The sequence below is a fragment of the Hemitrygon akajei genome, chromosome 14, assembly GCF_048418815.1.
Source record: "Hemitrygon akajei chromosome 14, sHemAka1.3, whole genome shotgun sequence".
NCBI lineage: Eukaryota > Metazoa > Chordata > Chondrichthyes > Myliobatiformes > Dasyatidae > Hemitrygon > Hemitrygon akajei.
Genome location: NC_133137.1, coordinates 18,674,375 through 18,694,972, shown reverse-complemented (window position 1 = coordinate 18,694,972; position 20,598 = coordinate 18,674,375). Strand labels below are relative to the sequence as shown.

Genomic DNA, 20,598 nt, shown 5'->3' with positions numbered 1-20,598 from the left:
TTAAAGCAGAGTGTTTCCATCCCAAGCCCTGGAGTCTGAGCGGAAGAAGCTGAAATGGGATGTGGTTGTATGACAGCTGAGTAAAGGGAGCATAAGGGAAGAGCTGGCCCAAGTGGATTGGAAGGGGACCCCAGCAGGGAAGACAGTGGAGCAGCAAAGACAGGAGGGAGTTTCTGGGAGTAATTGAGGGGAGACAGTGGAATTTTATCCCAAGGAAGAAGAAGCATATTAAAGAGAGAAGGGGGCATTCATGGGCTGACAAGGGAAGTCTAGGATAGTATAAAAGTGAAGGAGAAGGCATACGGGAGCCAGGAGATTAGGAAGCCTTTAAAAATCAACAGACAACTATGGAATGGTATTGGGGGGAAGATTAAATATGAGGGAAAACTAGCCCATGGTGTAAAAAGATTATCCCAAGGAAGAAGGAGCATATTAAGGAGAGGGGATCTAATTTTTTTTTTTGGATATGTAGAAGGAAAGAGAGAGGCAAGAGTGGATGTTGGATCACTGGGAAATGACAGTGGGTAACAGAGAAATGGTGAAGGAACTGACGAGGTTCTTGGTGTCAGTCTTCACCGTGGAAGTCACCAGTAATGTGCCCGAATTGAAGGAGAGTCGGGGCAGAGGTAAGTGTGGTGGTTGTTAAGGAGGAGGTGCTGGGGAAGGTGAGAGGCCTGAAGGTAGATAAAGGAGATGGACCGGATGGTATTAATGTTGTTTTATGATTGTCCCCATGTACCACGATACGGTGAACAGCCTGTTTTGCATACCGTTTATACAGATCCAATCACTACACGGTGCTTTGAGGTAGAATGAGGTAAAACAATAACATGCAGAATAAATCGTAAAAGCTTACGGAAAAAGTGCAGTGCAGGTAAAAAAAAATAAAGTGCAAGATATTAATGAAGTAAACTGCGAGGTCAAAGGTCCATCTCATTGTACAATGAGACAAAATTGTCTGGCCATTCTGGTTCTTGCAGTCTGCCACTGATTACATGCTCATCACCTCTCGATGAACCACACAACTGGACTGGACTTTCTAACTCCAGATCTAACCTCTCCTTTTAAAGGAGTCCAGGGCAGTTTGCTTTCCCTTTTACATACTGGACCCATGTCACATTCAGTTTTTCCTTACACCTTTACAAAGTGCCCTGAGATGTTATTTCTCCATAAATATTAATATTTGAAATCCAATATCAGTCCTTAATATTTGAGATTTGTTTGTTGAGGGCAGATGAATAATTAAAGTTGCATTGCAGATAAGCCTAATAAGATTGCGTTGCACATGTTGAGAGAAAACATTTCCACAACATTAATTTACACGTTAATTTTGCAGTAAACATATCATTAGTTTGACAGCTTATATAACAGGGAAAAATAGTGTTCAGCGCTAGCTTAGTAAACAGATTACTGAACAAGCTATTCCCAGTGTTTTAACCAAGTGGAGCTCTGTTAAGCTGATCTTACACTGGTTGGCCAGTTAGGTTGGGTACTATAAGACCAGCTTTCAGGAGATCCAATCTCCAATCTTTCAGGAGGTACTCTGTTCAAGTGGATGGACTGCACAGGTTAAGGAGATGTTGCATATGCATATTCAAACGTTATTATCAAAGTATGTATGCAGTATACAACCCTGAGATTCATCTTCCCACAGAGAGCCACGAAACAAAGAAACACCGTGGAACCCGTTCAAAGAAAATGTCAAACACCCAAAGCGCAAAAAAACAAATCGCGCAAACGGCAAAAAACGAGCGAGAAGCACAGGTTATAGAACATCAAGCCACAGAGTCGTGGAATAGCCCAGGAATGTTCAGTTTAGTTCAGTGTAACACTGTTGGTCATTGACTGCAGGCCGCAGAGCCAGTCGGCCCTGATGAGAATTGGACAAGATGGCAGCTGAAAAAAGGAGTAATCAGAAACATGAACTGAAGAGTCCAATCCATAAACTGCATTGATTAAACCTTGCCCAAGATTCAAGACTCTGGCAGCATTGAGTGCGAAGGAGAGAGAGAGAGGCCCGTCAAAAGCAGATAGATGGCGTTGAATACCCAGTCACCTTCTGCTCTCATCCTCATTGCTTTCAATCTCACTCGACACTTCAGTCAGCGAGAAGTGGAGTCGGTCATGGGCTCGCGCCCCTTCTCCAGGCTGCACACACTGCTGGAATCCTCACCGAACTCCCTGGGGGACAGGAAAATGCCTGATCTCTCTGTTGGCCTGAAAACACACCGCCAGAATGGAAATCACAGGTTCCAACAGTAGCAGAATCCTATTGGAAGGAAGAAGAAGTAGAAGAAGTAATTTTGTGAACTGTCTGAAGGACCTCACCTTTGATTGCGTAGGCCATCTTCTTCAAATGCATATACAGGAATATAGTAAGTTCAAGGCAAGAGTGCTTTTTGAGTAGCCTTGTTGTCTTCTTGAATAAGTTGATGGAACATGGCAAGCGCTGATGCTGTCCATGTGGAAAGGGGCTGATTATATTCCCAAGATGATACTTTACAAACAGCAATGCTGCTATATCTGGAATGCAAGTAGGTGGTGAAAGTTTTTTGAGAGCTCAATGTGGTTTGGTTATGGCTGGAGAAGTTTCCTAGTAGCCATGATAACTTCTTTGCATTCAGTCTGGCAGCACTTTGCTAAAAAGGTCACGATGGGGCGAACGTAAAGAGAAATGTTTTGGATTAGGAGATTATGTTCCTTGCCATACTTCAGGTTGGTGTGCTGTAGTGCAATATTGGAATATAATGGCCTATTAAACCTTAACTTTTGCCAGACAGAATTTTTGTATTGTTTTCGGGTTTCATAAGAAGTTAGATGCCTGGAGAAGACAGGGTGATGGTGTTTCTGCTTCTCCTTGCTCGCAGAAGAACACTCATAATCACCTAAATAAGCTTCACGGAGCAAACTGCATAAGCATATAGATGTTCATGATGAAGAGCCAAAGGTCTATATGCTTACAAAATTAGGGTTGCATTTTTCCACCCAGATCCCTAATCCTCCTGTCCAACTTGTAAATACAACAGAGGTTCTTTGTAAATTCAGTCACCAGGCAAGCAGGAATTTAATAGAAAGTCTGAATCTAGCGAACAGATACTAATCTACACAATTACAGATTCATGTTTATTATCAGTGGCATTTGTCATAAAATTTGTTGTTTTGAGGCACCCAGTATAGTGCAATACATAAAAGTTACAATAATCAATAAATAATACCAAAGACAAATAACAATGTATTGTTCATGGACATTTTGGAAATCTGATGATGGAGGAGAAGTTGTTTTCTTAAAATATTGGGCATTGGTCTTCACCTTGCTGATAATATAAAGTCCTGGATCTTTAATGATAAATGCCAACTTTTGAGGCACTGCCTCTTGAAGATATCCTCTGGCAGGGTGGCTTGTGCCCACAATGGGAATGGCTGAGTCTACAGCCCTCTGTTGCCTTTTACAGTCTCATGTTTTGGAGCCTCCATACCAGGCTCTGATGCAGCCAGTCAGAAGGCTCTTCATCGTTCATCTGTAGAAATTTACAGGAGGTTTCTTTTTTAGTGGCATACCAAATCTCCTCCAACTCCTAATGAAGAGCCGCCTTTGTGATTGCATCCTGGGTAGATTCTCCGATGCCTAGGGGCTTGAAACTGCTCACCCTTTCCAACACCCTACCTGACATTACTCTGTGAGTAACCTCAACATCTTTCTTCACCATCACTGAGTCTATGACCTGGAGGTGTTGTGGTGACTTGATAGAGATGTGTAGGATGGTAAGAGGCAAAGATCTAGTGGACAGCCAGAAACTTTTTCCCAGGGCAGAAATGACTAATATCAGGGGGCATAATTTCAAGGAGATTAGAAGAAAGTAAAAGGGAGATATCAGGTAGGTTTTTTTGCATAGAGGCCACTAGCTGATAGGATGGAGCCAGATTCAGAGGGGATTATGGGTAGGGGAATGCAGGGAGCAGATTTAAAGGTGAATAGAAGAAGGAATCCAGGTGGACAAGAGAGGGTGTGGGAGGGTAACATCCCTCCCCCTCTCCAATCTGATTCCACTTGTCACCTCCACCCTGCCCTCTACAGCAACCTGAATTCTTTTGTTCCAGATTCCAACATATGCAGACTCCTTTGTCAGTTTGACCTTTCATTGAAATCTGAAAGGAGCTGTCTGGAAAATCCGGTTTGGCCGGTCCACAGTGTCTCACTGTTACGCTGTGACACACCCACAAAGTGTGTGGCAGAGCACGGTGCTCTTCAAAGGCAACTGCATTCATCTGCTCGAATCTGGTTTTACGTTGTTTCCCCCCTTCCTCCCCCTCTCGGCCCAGTTTCTCCCCCTCCTCCCCACAGACCAAATTTCCCCCACCCACTGAGACAGAATCAAATCTGGTTTCATATCATCGGCATCTGTTGTGAAGCTTGTCGTCTTTGTGGCAATACTTAATAATAGAAAAAAAACTCTATTACAGTATGTATATGTATATATTAAACAGTTAAATTAAATACATAAGTTGTGCAAAAATGGAAATAAAAAAAGTAGAGTTAGTCCTTATGGGGTCAACATCTCCGTGTTCTAGCTTTGCCTGTATTCCCTTCTCCTTCTCCCAGAAGAGTTACTCTGACAATGTAATAGATACAATCGCTCCTCTTCAGTAGAGCATTGAAATTACTATGACGATCAGTGTTACGTCACCAAATTGAGGCAACAGCAAAAGTTGGATTAATTTCTTCTGCTTTCTTAACTATTACTCCAAGAAAGAAAATGGGGCTGGTTTTAGATCTTTCCTGGGGGGCCCCATCTGTGATAAGGTTGTAACTGACTGTGTCCCCTTTATCTGGGGGAAGTTTTCAGTGCCTATAGACTATAAGCCAGCAGGTATGGGGGACATAGGGTGAATCAATAAGCAGCAAGGATGTCACTGTAGTCATTTTCTTCATTGGTGGTTTGAGCAAATATAGGACAAAATTCAAAGTAGACTCACAGCCCTGAGGTTTGCTTCCTTGTAGGCATACTCAGGAACTCCAAGAAACATAGTAGAGTCAGTGAAAAACTGCACCCAAGAGGACGGACAAGCAACCAATGTACAAAAGGCAACAAACTGTCCAGATGCAAAAGGGAGCAAAGTTCATCAATAAATAGATGAACAAGCAAACAGACAATAAATAATGAAAATCGGATGCACGCAGACTCCTTCCTCTGTTATGTCACCAAGATAACACAATGTAGAATGTAATCACACCCAGAGATGCAGGAATTGCATTTGTTAGAACTATGAAATAAGATAAGGACACCCATAAGTAAAGATACAGTAATATTTTGTATGGAATTATTTGTCAGATTTTATCAATTTTGCTTTTCCAATATGTCTGCAAATGGAAAATGCTCAATAAAAATCATTCTTAAAAATTCATACGAAAGGGTATTTTTAGTTCTTTTAAAATCTTATTTAGGCTCTAATCCATGGAAACTTAAAGCAAAATCACTTGCTTAAAATATTCAGACTGAGAATAATATCAATTGCACCTCCAGCTCTGTTTACAGGACATATTTATTTGCATTTTGGAAGAGTTTAAGGCAGTAAATCCAATTGTCGGATAGTGCATTTGCATTTATGTCATAATCACTGAGTTTCGCCCTCGCTATTTGCACTGAACAAGCTTGTTCTTAATGGAGAACTCGAGTCTATTAACATTCTCCTCTTTTGTGAGGAGTGGCACGCCACACAGTCTTTCATTCTGCGCCTTGTAAGGCATGAAAATGCCCGACGCTGGCCTCTCAGGCCTGAGTTGACATCATCATCGTCATCATCTTTTTAATAATCCACTGCACTAACTTTCCCAGATTGTATAATTATTGGTCTTGTTTGGCAAACTCAACACAGCTTTTGTTGCCTTTGATTCCTGATAAAGGGTCTTTGCTTGAAATGCCGACTGTTTATTCCCCTCCATAGATTATGCCTGACCTACTGAGTTCCTCTAGCATTTTGTGTGTTGCTCAGGATTTCCAGCACCTGTAGAATCTCTTGTGCTCAAAATGCCTGTTTAAAGGCAGCCACCATCATACCGGTGCCCAAGAGAGTGACAATGCCACCCACTGACACTAATCATGAAATGCTTTGAGCGGGTGGTAAAATGTTGAATTTCCCCATGGGGATGAATAAAGTATCTATCTATCTATCTATCTAATGGATCGTATAAAATCCCACCATCCAGCCACAAGGGGCCCTTTCCAATTAGCCTTCTGCTCAAGCCGGTCTACTGATAATGCCATAGCCTTGGCCCTCCACTCCATTCTGTTCCACCTCATACACCAGGACGCTGTTCATTGACTTCAGCTCAACATTTAACACGATCATCCCTCGGAGGCTGATGGGTAAACCGTCCTCACTAGGTCTCGAGACCCCTCTCTGTAATTGGATCTTGACAGGAAGTCGCCATTCAGTCCGAGAGGTCAAGCTCTATTGCACTGGTGCCCTCCAGGACCGCGTGCCCAGCCCACTGCTGACTCACGAGTGCACTGCCAGATCCAGCTCAAACCGCATCGTCAAGTTCACTGATGATACAGCAATGGCTGGCCTCATCAGCAAAAACGATGAGTCGGCATACAGACAGGAGGTAGCGAGGTTTGTCATGTGGTGTGAGAACAACAACCTGAGTTTCAACGTGGACAAAAGAGATGATTGTGGACTTCAGGAAGGCAAAGGTTGACCGCTGTCCATTGCATGCTGATGATTCTGCCGTAAGTGAGTGAAGAGTACAAAGTTCCTTGGTGTACACGTAACTGACAATGTAGCGTGGCACCACAACACCTCCTGACTGGTCTAGAAAGCACAGTCTATGGTTTCTGAGGAGTTTGAGGTGTGCAAGGCTCCCTGCCCCCATTCTCACATCTTTCTACAGGACCGCCATCAAGAGTGTTGTGTCTGCCTGCACCATGGTGTGTATCTGGGAGTACAGTTAGACGAGAAGCTAGACTGGACTGCCAACACAGATGCCTTGTGCAGGAAGGCACAGAGTCGAATGTACTTCCTAAGAAGGTTGGCGTCATTCAATGTCTGTAGTGAGATGCTGAAGATGTTCTATAGGTCAGTTGTGGAGAGCGCCCTCTTCTTTGTGGTGGCGTGTTGGGGAGGAAGCATTAAGAAGAGGGACGCCTCACGTCTTAATAAGCTGGTAAGGAAGGCGGGCTCTGTCGTGGGCAAAGTACTGGAGAGTTTAACATCGGTAGCTGAGCGAAGGGCGCTGAGTAGGCTACGGTCAATTATGGATAACTCTGAACATCCTCTACATAGCACCATCCAGAGACAGAGAAGCAGTTTCAGCGACAGGTTACTATCGATGCAATGCTCCTCAGACAGGATGAAGAGGTCAATACTCCCCAATGCCATTAGGCTTTACAATTCTACCGCCAGGACTTAAGAACTTTTTAAAGCTATTATTAATGCTTTTTGAGATGGTGATTTAGATGCATATCATATTTTTTTTTACTGAGTTAAGTATTGTATGTAATTAGTTTTGCTACAACAAGTGTATGGGACATTGGAAAAAAGTTGAATTTCCCCATGGGGATGAATAAAGTATCTATCTATCTATCTACATAAATACAAGGCATCGGACCGTACGACCTTACAGAGGACAGTAAGAATTGCCAAGAGGATCACCGAGGTCTCCCTCCTCACTATTTGTGACAGTTACTGGGAGTGCAGTATGCGAAGGGCTCAAAGCATTGTTGAGGATCCCTGCCACCCATCCCACTATCTATCTGACTCACCACAATCAGGAAGGAGGTACAGGAGCATCAGGACCAGGACTGTCAGACTGGGCAACAGCTTCTCCCCCCAACCCCCTGCCAGGCTGTGAGACTAATGAATACCTTGCCACCATTGAGTTCCTGTCACTAGGACAGTGAGCTGTTCATTGTTTCCCTGTGCTGCACATGCATTTTGAATTATATTTTATTAACCTTTTTGTGATAATATTTTGTTTTATGTGGTATGTATATGTACTGTGCAGGTACTGTGGTCTAGGGGAATGTCATTTTGTTTGGTTGTATATATGTCCAGTCAGTTGACAATAAACTTGAAATTAATTTCAACCATATTTAACTTTATTTTCCTCTGTTTCCACGATGCTCATTTACATCCGGTCTCTGTAGTGTGATAGTTGGCGCATGAGCTGTAAGTGATTGTTTTGTTCTTCATGACATAGTCTGCATTATTGTGTGCCTTCTTTAACAGGTCTTCCAGCAGACACTTTGCAAGGACATAGGGATCGATTCTATGACGAATTTCACAGGTACCAAAGAACTTGTTGATAATTTTAACCAACAGCAGAGGGTCCTCTGGCTGGCTGGAGTGATGGGCGAAGAATAAATGTTCTGTAATTCATAAAGTTTTTTTTAATCTCCTGCGGAGTGCAGACCTTTTCTAAGTTTGAACAAAGCAGTAACAGGGAGGGGAAGTTTATACAGTACATTTATGCTGTCTTTTGTGTAGAATTCTGCTACAAAGTGTAAATAGGTTAGGGGGCAAAAGTTTAAGGGTAACACGAGGGGGAATTTCTTTACTCAGAGAGTGGTAGCTGTGTGGAACGAGCTTCCAGTAGAAGTGGTAGAGGCAGGTTTGGTATTGTCATTTAAAGTAAAATTGGATAGGTATATGGACAAGAAAGGAATGGAGGGTTATGGGCTGAGTGCGGGTCGGTGGGACTAGATGAGAGTAAGCGTTCGGCACGGACTAGAAGGGCCGAGATGGCCTGTTTCCGTGCTGTAATTGTTATATGGTTATAGATTGTAATTGTTGAGCCAGAAGTTGCTTTCGTACTATCTTATCCCAACCAGTGAGGTCTATACCTACTCTCAGCACTCAGCTTGTTTACCTGAGTGATGTTGTAGTCATACAGAATACAGATCATCATGTCTATACTAACCAACGAGTACTCTTTTAAATTACTCCCATGTACCAACATTAGTACTCCCATGTAGCAACATTAGTACTCTAGTACTCCAAGAGGACCACAACCTTGTCATAGGGTTTGGAGGCTTGCGTGCCTCAATGACCCGGAGAGCTATGTTGGCTGGAGTCAGGGCTTTGTACTTTGGCTCTCGGTAGAGTCTCGCATGCCGAACAGGTGAAAAGGTAGAGGACAGACTTTGTCCAGCTTTGGAGGTTCAGACTGGTAAAACAGAATTGTTACAGAAACAGCAATGAAGAAACCTTCCACCTCTGAGTGTGATAGGATTCCTGAGTCTCCACCCAGGACTTGCATGAACGACAGTAGTGAACACTGAGAAGAAGCTACTAACATGATGAAGGAAGCCCTGAGAGGACTTTCATTGCTGCCCTAAACGCAAGTGGTGTAACAGGCAGTAAAAAAAACATTTGGCCTGTAGCATGCTATGCCTTGGAAAATTGTGCTGTGTCATGAATCATCAATTGACACTTGAATGACAATCTTATTGCTTAAGCAGTGAATTACTGCCAAATTCACCTTTGTACTACATATGTTTAAATAGACTTGGGTGTGAGACACACCATAGTTAAGTTAAAGTTTAAGTCTTTCGCGAGCCTTGTAGGCTTGTGACGTGAAGTGACTGAGAGTACGAGACTCCCCCCCCCCCCCCCCCCCCGGATAGGATGCCAGTCTATCGCGAGGTTAACCCCCAGCATTTTGCCGGTGCCCATTTTCAGCTGGGTGGACTGGAGCAATGTGTGCCTCGCTCAAGGACACAACACACTGTTCGGTTGTGGCTTGAACTCACGACCTTCAGATTGCTAGTCCAATGCCTTAACCACTTGGCCACATGCCACATGAGACACACCATCCTGATGTTTAATGATGTCACAAAAGTGGGTGGGAACCTGATGAAGGAGATTGTACAAGACTTTGGAAAGTTTTGGGGGGAGGTACTGTTTAGTGGATAATGTGTAATGCATTATAATACACTTTTGTACAGTATTTATGGACATGCTCAGACAACTTAATTTTTTCATCTTTTTAATTTGTTGCAGCTTAAAAAGTTTCTTTAGCCGATCGCGTGACATGTTATATTTCAAGCGTCTCATCCAGATCCCAAAATTGCCTGAGGTATGGGATTTCTTAGAAAATTAGTGTGATACTATTACCTAATGAAGGCTTTTATCTGCTCATTTTAACTTACAAACTAGTGACCTCAATTTCAGGCTGAAAAATTACATTTACTGTAATGCAGACTCCTCTGCAGCTTCTGTAGATGGTTAGTGTTACCCATTTCCTTCTGCTTTACAGAGCAAAATATATTTTAAAAATTTCTTTCTGCATAGATTACAGTGAATCAAAACTTTCTCTGTTAATGATGTTGGTATTTCTGCGTGGTCAGCTATCATGTGCTTTGATTAAATGCATTTCCTTCCCATCTGTCCTGAATCAAGATGAGGGAAATTGTCCTCTCAAGTTCACTCTCATCATCTAGGTTTGGGTTACAATCGATGTTCTTGAAGACCCAAAACTCCTGTGTTACAGCTACCAGGATATTCTTCATGGACAACTATCATTGTCCAGATGTGGGAATTATGACACATTTATAGAAAGAAACTCAGATTCATGTATAACTCATAGAGCCACAGAAGGATTGTTCCCCTTCTGATGAACGTATTCCCACCCCCTTCATCTATTCCCCACTCTGACATTTTACCTCTTCTCACCTGCTTATTACTTCCCCCGGGTCTCCTCCTCCTTCCCTTTCTCTCATGGTCTACTCTCCTCTCCTATTAGATTCTTTCTTCTCCATAAGAATGTAAGAAACAGGAGCAGGAGTCGGCCATCTGGTCCGTCAAGCCTGCCCCACCATTCAATAAGATCATGGCTGATCTGACCATGGACTCATCTCCACCTACCTGATTTTCCCCAAAACCCGTATTTCCCTTACTCTGCAAAAATCTACCCAGCCTTGTCTTAAATATATCTGCTGAGGTAGCCTCCACTGCTTCATTGGGCAGAGAATTCCACATATTCACCATTCTCTGGGAAAAGCAGTTCCTCTTCATCTCTGTCCTAAAACTACTCCCCCCGAATCTTGAGGCTATGTCCCCTAGTTCTAGTCTCACCTACCAGTCGAAACAACTTAACTGCCTCTATCTTATCTAACCCTTTCATAATGTTATATGTTTCTGTAAGATCTCTCAATCTTCAGAATTCCAGCGAGTACAGTCACAGGCTTCTCAATTTCTCCTCATAGTCTAACCCCCTCATCTCTGGAATCAACCTGGTGAACCTCCTCTGCACTGCCTCCAAAGCCAGTATATCCTTCCTCAAGTATGGAGACCAGAACTGCACACAGTACTCCAGGTGTGGCCTCACCAGTACCCTGTACAGTTGCAGCATAACCTCCCTGCTCTTAAGTTCAATCCCTCTAGCAATGGAGCCCAACATTCCATTAGCCCTTGACCTTTCCTGCTGACCTGGCTTCACCTTCTTGCTAGCCTCTTTCCCCCTCCCCGTGACTTTTTTATTTTGACATCTTCCCCCTTCCTTCTCAGTCTTGAAGAAGGGTCTCGGCCTGAAATGTTGACCATCTATGAATTTCCCTAGATGCTACCTGACCTGCTGAGTTCCTCCAGCGTTTTGTGTGTGTTGCTCTGGATTATCAATACCTTTGGACAATATTCAGATATATATCATGTGTTTTCTTTTGTTTTGAAAGAGTCCTCCGAACTTTTTGAGAGCCTCAGCCCTGGCAGAGCATGTGAAACCAGTAGTGATTATTCCTGATGAAGCCCCAGCGGATGACATCGAGGAATCTGAAAGCCTCGTAGAGGTTACTGCAGCTCCTGTGGTTGAATCCCAGGTAAGCAAAAGTCTTTTCCTAGAAGATCCTTCTGGCAGGGAATTTTTCTATGCCTGAAACAGCATGTGACGGACTTAATTGCATGCAACTTTAGATGTCGGAAGTAAAACAATGAATCAAGATGAAGCTTTAGGATGGACCTTGTTAGGCTGCTGAAGTGTGAAGGGAGGAGTGCTTTTGAATACAATAATAGCAACTTAATAAGGATTTAGATCAGTAAGGAGGAAAGTAAGATATGCACTGATGTTGTGTCTTACTAAAGAGTCTTTGAAAAGGATGAGGTATTTTTGAAACAGGGTCAGTGCTGTACTACAAAGAACTCACAAATAACTATTGGATCATGCCATTTAATTTTTTTAAACAAGTAATAGGTTAGGGCTGATTTTTTTTTTGCCAGGGCACTTGGGGTAGCTCGACCTCCTTTTTGCATCTTTCTGAGAAGAGTTCAAGTTTATTGTCATAAGTGTATAAAAACATAAGGTATAGACTAGCTTTCTGCAGCAGCAGCAAGAAGAATGCAAGATGAAAAATGATCAAGTGCTTTCCCAGTGTGTATGACGAATAAATAATTCTCGGGCTTCCATCCGGGTACAAGTATCGATTTTGACCGACGTTTCGATGACAAGCCCTGTGATCTGCATCAGGGATGAGGTCTGGGCTTGTTTAGTCCAGTGGTGTTTATATCCCGTCATCCGCCCCTCCTGATTGGTTAGTCCTTATCCAATTAGGTGTCTGCTGTCCCATCTTGTTAACAATCGGATTCCAGATCTTACTTAGAGAGAGGGACCTTTGTCTTTGTTAAAATTCTTTTCCTCCAGTTGTATTTCAACGGCTTCCTTTATCAGGTGGTCTCAAAAGCCATTGGTGCGGCACAGTAGTTTTGTGCCATCGAAGTTAATCCTGTGGCCATTGCAAATGCAATGTTCTGCTACTGCTAATTTCTCTGGGTAACCCGAACGGTTATACCTCCTGTGCTGCTTGATGCGTGTTTTCACTGTGTGTCCCCTCTGGCCGATATACGCTGCTCTGCATTCACAGGGAATCTTGTAAACGCCAGCCAACCTGAGTCCCAGCTGATATTTGAGCTTCCTTGCGTGTTTGTGGATGGCATTAATCCGTTAATTCTTCAGGATCCTGGTGATATATTTATGTGGGTTACCCAGAGAAATTGGCAGGAGCAGAACATTGCATTCGCATAGGATTGATTTCAATGGCACAAAACTACTGTGCCATGCCATTGGCTTTTAGGACTACCTGGTGAAGAAAGCCATTGAAATAAACTAGAGGAAAAGAATTTTAATAAAGACAAAGGTCGCTCTCTAAGTAAGAACTGGAATTTGATTATAAGCAGGTGGGTCAGCGGAAAACTGATTGGATAAGGACTAACCAATCAGGAGGGATGGACCGGGGGGGGGGGGGGGGTATAAATCCCACCAGACTAGACATGCCCAGGCATCATCCCTGATGAAGATAGCAGAGTTTGTCATCGAAATATCAGTTAAAATTGATACCTGTACCTGGCTGGAAGCCCGAGAAGAGTTTATTCAACGTTACCAGATGTTAACATAAGCTTAAATGAATAACATTTATACATACGCAGACCTTTGTTTAATTGCTTGTGTGAGCACATTACCGTATGACTTGGGCTAGGACCCTGCCAATTAAGGACAGCCACTCAGAGACCAGGACTGAGCAAGAATCCTATAGAATACAGGGAGTACTTGTACTCTGTGTTGGAATTATGTTGGAGGCAAAAAAACAGGACTATAGTTTATGGGAACACCAATGCATTTGAACGGAAAATGCTAGTAAAGGTAGTGGATCTGGCCCAGTATATCACAGGGTTTGTTGTTTCGTATGGCTGGGCCTGGGAAGGGCAGACACGAGTCTGTCCGTTCTGGAGCTGGGGTTGGATCAATCTTTGCCTGACATCTCGTCCACAGCCATTCCAATGTCGGTGGCCCTGAGTTGGCATCGCCTGTTGGAGTCCTTGAAGCACACAAGCCTCCACTCGATGCCAACCTGTTGAGCTAGATAATGGGGCAAAGCTCTCCCAATCACTGAGCACATCTACATGAAACGCTGTCACAGGAAAACAGCATCCATCGTCAGAGATCACCAGCATCCAGGTCATGCTCTCTTCTCACTGCTGCCCTGAGGTAGAAGGTACAAGAGCCTCAGGACTCGCACCAACAGGTTCAAGAACAGTTAGTACCCCTTAACTATCAGGCCCTTGAATAAAAGGGGATAATACACTCACTTGCCCCATCATTGAGATGTTCCCACAACCAATGATCTCACTTTAAGGACTCTTTATCTCATTATCTCATGTTCTCATTGTTTATGGCTATAAATTTATATTTGCATTTGCAGTTTGTTATCTTCTGCACTGTGGTGAACTACATATACCTGTCTGGACATGCCCCCTGCTGACTGCTCCTGTGGCCCCTCCCACTGACCGTGGCTCCTCCCACAGACCCCGGTAGAAAGGCGATTGAGGCCTGAGTCTGGCCCTCAGTCTCCAGGATGTAGTATGGTGGTCAACTACTGCTTGTTCTTTCTTCCAGTCAATAAAAGCCGATATCTCGCCTTCACGTCTCAGAGAGAGTTATTGATGGTGCATCATGCACTCTAGTTGATTTTCATTGATCCTGTTAGAGTTACCATTCTATAGATTTGCTGAATATGCCCAGAGGAAAATAAATCTCAGGGTTGTATATGGTGATTTTGGTAATGTAATTTACTTTGAACTTTAAAAATTAGGAGCTTTTGAGTAGCTCCTTCAGAAATGTCTGTAGTCAAGTTCCATTTTCGTGCTTCGGGTTGGGACTGGAGTCAGAGTGTGTTATTTTAACTTGTTTTTGTCAGTGTTAGTTGCCGTCACCCACAATGCAAGATCATCATGGAAGTCCAACAGTTAGAGCTTACTTGTATCATCTGGGCTCCAATGGCGCTTCATTCCCTGGCAACGCAAGTCTCACACAAACACATACCTGTGAGTTTTGCTCTGACGTGGATTCAGTCCCTGAAGAGGATTATTGCATTGTGTAAAGTTGCTTTGCGTTTTCCAGGAAGAGCACCGATGTCCAGAGGAGCCCACAAGGAGATGTTTGGAATTTGTGTTGATCCTTGCGTCACTGTCCAGTGATTCTGATACCTGCCCACCCAACCCTCTGTTACCCCTCCCCTCGCGTGGGCAGCGATTTCTTTACATTCCCAGTGGCAGCAATCCTGATTCTGCCCTCTTACTGACCATACCAGTGAGGAAGTCCAAACTGAAAATTGTTGAAGTGACCTTATCATCCAATCACGATGTAAGCACTTGCGCAGATTGTATTCTTCTCCCAAGTTTAAAACTTTACCTCTCACATTTCCACACAGTACAGGCCCTTCGGCCCCTGATGTTATGCTGACCCTTTAAGCTACTTTAAGATCAACTTTCCTTCCTAAGTTGAAGTCCTGGCTGGCAGTGGTGAAATGAATAAATCCAGGGATGGTCAGTGGAACAGATATGTGGGAGGGGAGAGGTCTCAATGTCCAAAGAGGCTAGAGAGGGTTGAGAACCTCCTCTAGGATGAGAGCTATTTGTCCCTTTTCGTAGGGTTTAAGAAGTTGAGATTTCTGCATATTGAAGAGCTGAATATCTTTTTTTTTCTAGAATTTGGTGGATGTGGATATTTTCGATGCTACTTTTGGTCCTCCGACTAATAATGGCTTTCTGACCGACGATCGGTAAGCTGAGCTTTGGGAATGAATGACTGGGTTCGGCAGAAGGTGTTCTGCTTGAGTTCAACATTTCCTTTTGTGCATTGTTCATGCAGAGACCTTCAAATTGACAACCTGAAGAAAGAGGTGGAACTGCTGAAAGCAGAGCTCGAGAAAGTAAAGGCAGAGGTGAGACCCTCTTTATAAACTTCACCTTGAACTTGGAAGAAGTGTTACTGAGAAAGGTAAAACATAAGGAGTTTTTACCAGTGTTAAAATAACTCTCAATGTTTGATTTAATGTGAGTAAAATCCAAAAAATACGTTCTTAGAAGGAATATTCAGCCTCTCTTAATTACTCGTGGCTGACAGCAGGAAGGTAATCTTCATGTTGCGACTGCACAGCTCCTAATGTCCTTGAGGCCTTCATGTGGTGACTGTTCTGCAAGGCCTCAGGCACTGCAGACTGAGGCCTGGATCCTGGCGGCCCTGCTCGTTTTCTAACACGGTGATTCTGTAGCCAACCAGCTAGCTCCAGAGAGTGAGTGAGTGAGTGAGTGAGTGAGTGAGTGAGTGAGTGTGTGTGTGTGTGTGTGTGTGTGTGTGTGTGTGTGTGTGTGTGTGTGTGTGTGTGTGTGTGTGTGTGTGTGTGTGTGTGTGTGTGTGTCTGTCTCACTGTCTGTCTCACTGTCTGGTGCCCCTAAGGTTCTGAACAGCAGAGTAAGATGCCCTTTGTATCTGACTCCTCGGGTCCACACCAGCTCTGACACCTCTAGTGCAGTCCCATTCATCTGATCTGCAGGGAAAAGAGAAGTAAAGCTAAGATTTTGTTTTTAAATATTTGTTTTAATTAATGTTTTGGTGAATTTCTTTGTACTAGTTGAATGTGTTTTTAAATGAATGCATTTTAATTAAATGTACTTCAGCTGTTGGCAAGTGTCTCTGACCGCAAAGGTGTTTAGGAACAGGGAAGATCTGTCATTGTAGTCTAAGCTTAAGGCCATCGGGGCAGTTGGGTTCCAGTCTTCAGTCAGCACTGCTTTAGCAATCACAGCAGTAAGGACGCAAGGGGGTGTTCAGAGCCATGCACTCACAATGTAGGGATCCCCACAGAAGGCACACATGGATGCCTGTGTTTCTGACATGGTTAGGCTTAATTTAGGGCAGAAACAAAAGACTGCAGCATTGGTGAAGGTGCGATCTTTTGCCTGAGGTGCTCAGCCAAGTCTTCAGGTGTGTTCAGTCAGTTTGCAAATACTTTGCGCTTCTCAACTTTATTTCAGTCAACACAGCTTCAACTAGTGTCACCAAAACAACTTTAGCTGTTTGGCCCTCTGATTGCTGTGTGGGATGCGTTGCTGTACAAAACAATAGTGATGGCTCTTCAAGAGGTTGTAAAACATTTTGAGGCATCCTGGATAATGGCAGAATATAACTTCAGTGTCAGGTTTGGAGTATTGGTCTACTTAGGGGGAAAACATATGATATTTTCCAGCAACCCTTGCACCCCAAACCTGATTTCACATATCAAGTTTATGTCCCTGTTGAATTGAAAAGTTCTCCCTAAAAATTATAAAGTTTACTTTGTGACAGGTGAACATCCACTACCCCTGCTGGCACATGGTGTCATGTGGAAATGGAAGACCAAAAATTGCAAGTTGAATTCCAACCATAACGAGGATCATGTAGAATACAAACACAAAACAAACTTTACCTTCTTTGAGCACTGCTATGTAAATGTTGGTACAGTACTGGCTGACGTCCATGTGGGACGCCAGCTTCAGGTTTGGTAATCAGAGTCACGCCAATGTTTGGTTGCAGTGTGTGTGTGTGTGTGTGTGTGCCCGCAGTCAGATTTGGCACATCGTAATTAAAGGAATGGGAAGCACTCACGCTGACCGTGAATCTTTTGTGTTTTGACCTTTTTTAAAATTTAAAATCTGAGAATTTACCAATGACTTTATCTTGTTGCTAGGCGCAGACGTACATTGCGCAGTTGAAAGCCCAGATTAACGTGCTGGAGACAGAACTGGAGGAAACACGCAAGCTCAAGCAGAAGGCATTGGTCGACAACGAAGAGCTGCGCGATGAGCTGGAAAACCTACGGAAGCAGAAGGGTGACACGGACAAAGTGCAGTTCTTGCTAGTTGAGACAGAGAGTGAGTTGTATTCTCGACATGTTCATTCAGACAAAACAAAAATAATGCCTGCGTCAGGGCGTTGATCCAATGGGTGGGACTTTCCCATTCAGTTGACACCACAATGAGGCCTAATTAATGTCATCCCAGTTCCTGCCCGCGCTCTGTGCATTTTTGCCATAATCTAACCCATCCCTGCAAATTCTTCACTCCCGTTCATTAATAATCTGAATTCCAACTGGGAATGGTGATTTTAAGCCCATGCTTAAGTTTCGATCCTACTTATGAATGTCCTATTACTAATACATCTGAGACCTATTCCTGTACAGAATAGTACTTGGGGTTCATGCACTCTACAATATACCATTAGTTTGTGACAGGGATGATAATCTTGAATAGGAACATAAGAAATAGGAGCAGGAGTCGGCCATCTGGTCCGTCGAACCTGCCCCACCATTCAATAAGATCATGGCTGATCTGACCATGGACTCATCTCCACCTACCTGATTTTCCCCTTAACCCTTAATTCCCCTACTATGCCAAAATCTATCCAACCTTGTCTTAAATATATTTTCTGAGGTAGCCTCCGCTGCATCACTGGGCAGAGGATTCCACAGATTCACCACTCTTTGGGAAAGGGAATGCTAAATTTATTCCCTCAAATCTTGATGCTATGTCCCTTAGTTTTAGTCTCGCCTGCCAGTGGAAACAACCCACCTTTATCTATTTAACGATTGTAGGATTAGTGTCTCCAGGCTTTTACAAACCTACCATATTGATGCTCTCATTCCCCCTGAGTCTCAGAAAGGACCTCACTCAGAGGAAGCATTAAATGGCAGAGAAATCTACCTGCCATCGATAACTGCAAATTTGGGGCTAACTTCATGAAGGAATTGGTGTATCGTGTGTGTTTGACTGCGTGCACCTTATCAATAGACAATCGTGTGGGCCAAATGGCACAGAAAACATAAACGACCCTGATGTTACTTCTGCAAATATGCTGTTTATAGTGACTAGTTCTTGGAAGCATTGCTGCAGTGAGGATATATGTGATATATTTATTGGCGTGTTTTGTTTAATTGCAAACAGGTGAACAGCAGAAGAGTAGTTCACTTACTGTTGTTGTTTATATGATTTGTTTTAATTTTCTGCACATGGGGTGGTTGACGTTCTTCTTTTCTAATGGGTTCCTTTGTGGCTCAAGGTTGGATATACGTACTTTGTACTTTGAACAGGGCTGATTTATTACCTGTTTCCTTTCCAGCCAGTGCACATTGCCACCTGAGAACTGGAGTTATTCCGAATCAGAACCTGAATAAATATGACACTGGCATATGTTGTAATATTTATTAACTTTGCAGCAGCAGTAAAATTCAATACATAATGTAGAAAAAACTGAATTACAAGAAGTTTATGTATATGTATATAGATTAATTTAACCATATATATGCATAAATTAATCAAATAGTGCAAAACAGAAGTAAAAACAGTAGTGAGATAATATTGGTGGCTTCAATCTTCATTCTGAAATCGAATGGCAGAGGGACTTACGGTTCAGTTATCTTTCTGTGAGTGCAAGCAACTTTAGATGTCACAAAATTCTCATAATTGGAGATATGCTGCCAAAGCTTATTGGCTCAATATATCAATAGTTCTGTTGCTGTAAGTGTCACTCAATTTGCTTTTACAGAGAAAGTGCAGGCGAATGAGCAGCGCTACAATAAGCTGAAGGAAAAGCACAGCGATCTTGTCAACACTCACGCAGAGCTCCTCAGAAAGGTATGGAAGAGCGTTTCGCTGAGCACAGTCCGTTTCCAAATGAGCAGAATTATTTTGCACTTGACTTCTGCCCATCTTGTCTGTAATTAACCTTTTGCACTATGTCCCTTCTTTAAAGTGTGATCCCGGTTCACGAGAGGAAGTGGGGCTGAGATAGCTGTCACTCAATTGTGTTTGACTTTAAATTAGGAACTATAAGTTATTTAAATCTTGCATCCATCCCACGACGTGAGAGAGTAAAAATCTTTGCGTTATGACTCTGTTGCACTGTACAGACACGTGAATTGATAAGTCTAATGGCTTGTAGAAAGAAGCTGTCCCGTAACCTGTAGGTCCTGGCTTTAATGCTGCAGTACTGCTTACCAGGCGGAAACAGATGAAACAGTTTATGGTTGGAGTTACTGGTGTCACGATGATCTTCCAGGCCTTCTTTCTGCACCAGCTGCTATAAATGTCCTCAATGGAGGGAAGTTCGCATCCACAGATGTGCTGGGCTGTCCGTACCACTCTCTGCAGTGCCCAGCGATCAAGGTTGGTGCAGTTCCCGTACCAGGGGGTGATACTGCCAGTCAGCATGCTCTCAATGGTGCCCCTGGAGAAAGTCTTGAGGATTTGGGGGCTCATGCTGAACTTTCTCAGCCGTTTGAGGTGGAAGAGACGCTGCTGTGCTTTTTTTGCCACAAAGCCGGTGTGTACAGTCCAGGTGAGATCATCGATGACGTGTATACCGAGGAACTTGAAGCTACTCACCTTCTCAACTGCAGTTCCTTTGCCGTTGATCACGGCAAGCCTGTCTTCGTTCCTCCCGTAATCCACAATCAGCTGTTTTATTTCTTTGGACACTGAGGGAGAGTTTGTTATCCTGGCACCACTGTGTCAGGGTGTTAACCTCTCCTCTGTAGGCTGTCTCGTTAACGCTAGAAATAAAGCCGATCAACGTTGTGTCATCTGCTAATTTGATCAGCAGATTGGAGCTTTGTGTGGTAGCACAGTCGGGGGCGTAAAGGGAGAAGAGGAGGGGACTCAGGACACAATCCTGAGGGCATCTGTGTTGAGGGTCAGGGGGCAGAGGTCAGGGTGCCTGACCTTACCAGCTGTCGGCGATCCGATAGGAAGTCTAGGATCCAGCTGCACAAGGCGGAGTGCAGGCCGAGGTCTCTG

General features: G+C 43.5%; 1 protein-coding gene across 5 annotated transcripts in view; it reads left to right on the top strand.

Annotated features, from left to right (window-relative positions):
* Positions 1-20,598, top strand: part of hip1rb (huntingtin interacting protein 1 related b) — a 171,045-nt gene that overhangs the window by 114,528 nt on the left and 35,919 nt on the right. For all 5 annotated transcript variants that reach the window (XM_073065535.1, XM_073065536.1, XM_073065537.1 and 2 more), the window contains 7 exons: positions 8,230-8,287; positions 10,003-10,078; positions 11,673-11,816; positions 15,475-15,548; positions 15,638-15,710; positions 17,496-17,679; positions 19,349-19,437. In XM_073065535.1, the coding sequence (XP_072921636.1) occupies positions 8,230-8,287; positions 10,003-10,078; positions 11,673-11,816; positions 15,475-15,548; positions 15,638-15,710; positions 17,496-17,679; positions 19,349-19,437 (698 nt within the window). The remainder of the gene's footprint in view (positions 1-8,229; positions 8,288-10,002; positions 10,079-11,672; positions 11,817-15,474; positions 15,549-15,637; positions 15,711-17,495; positions 17,680-19,348; positions 19,438-20,598) is intronic.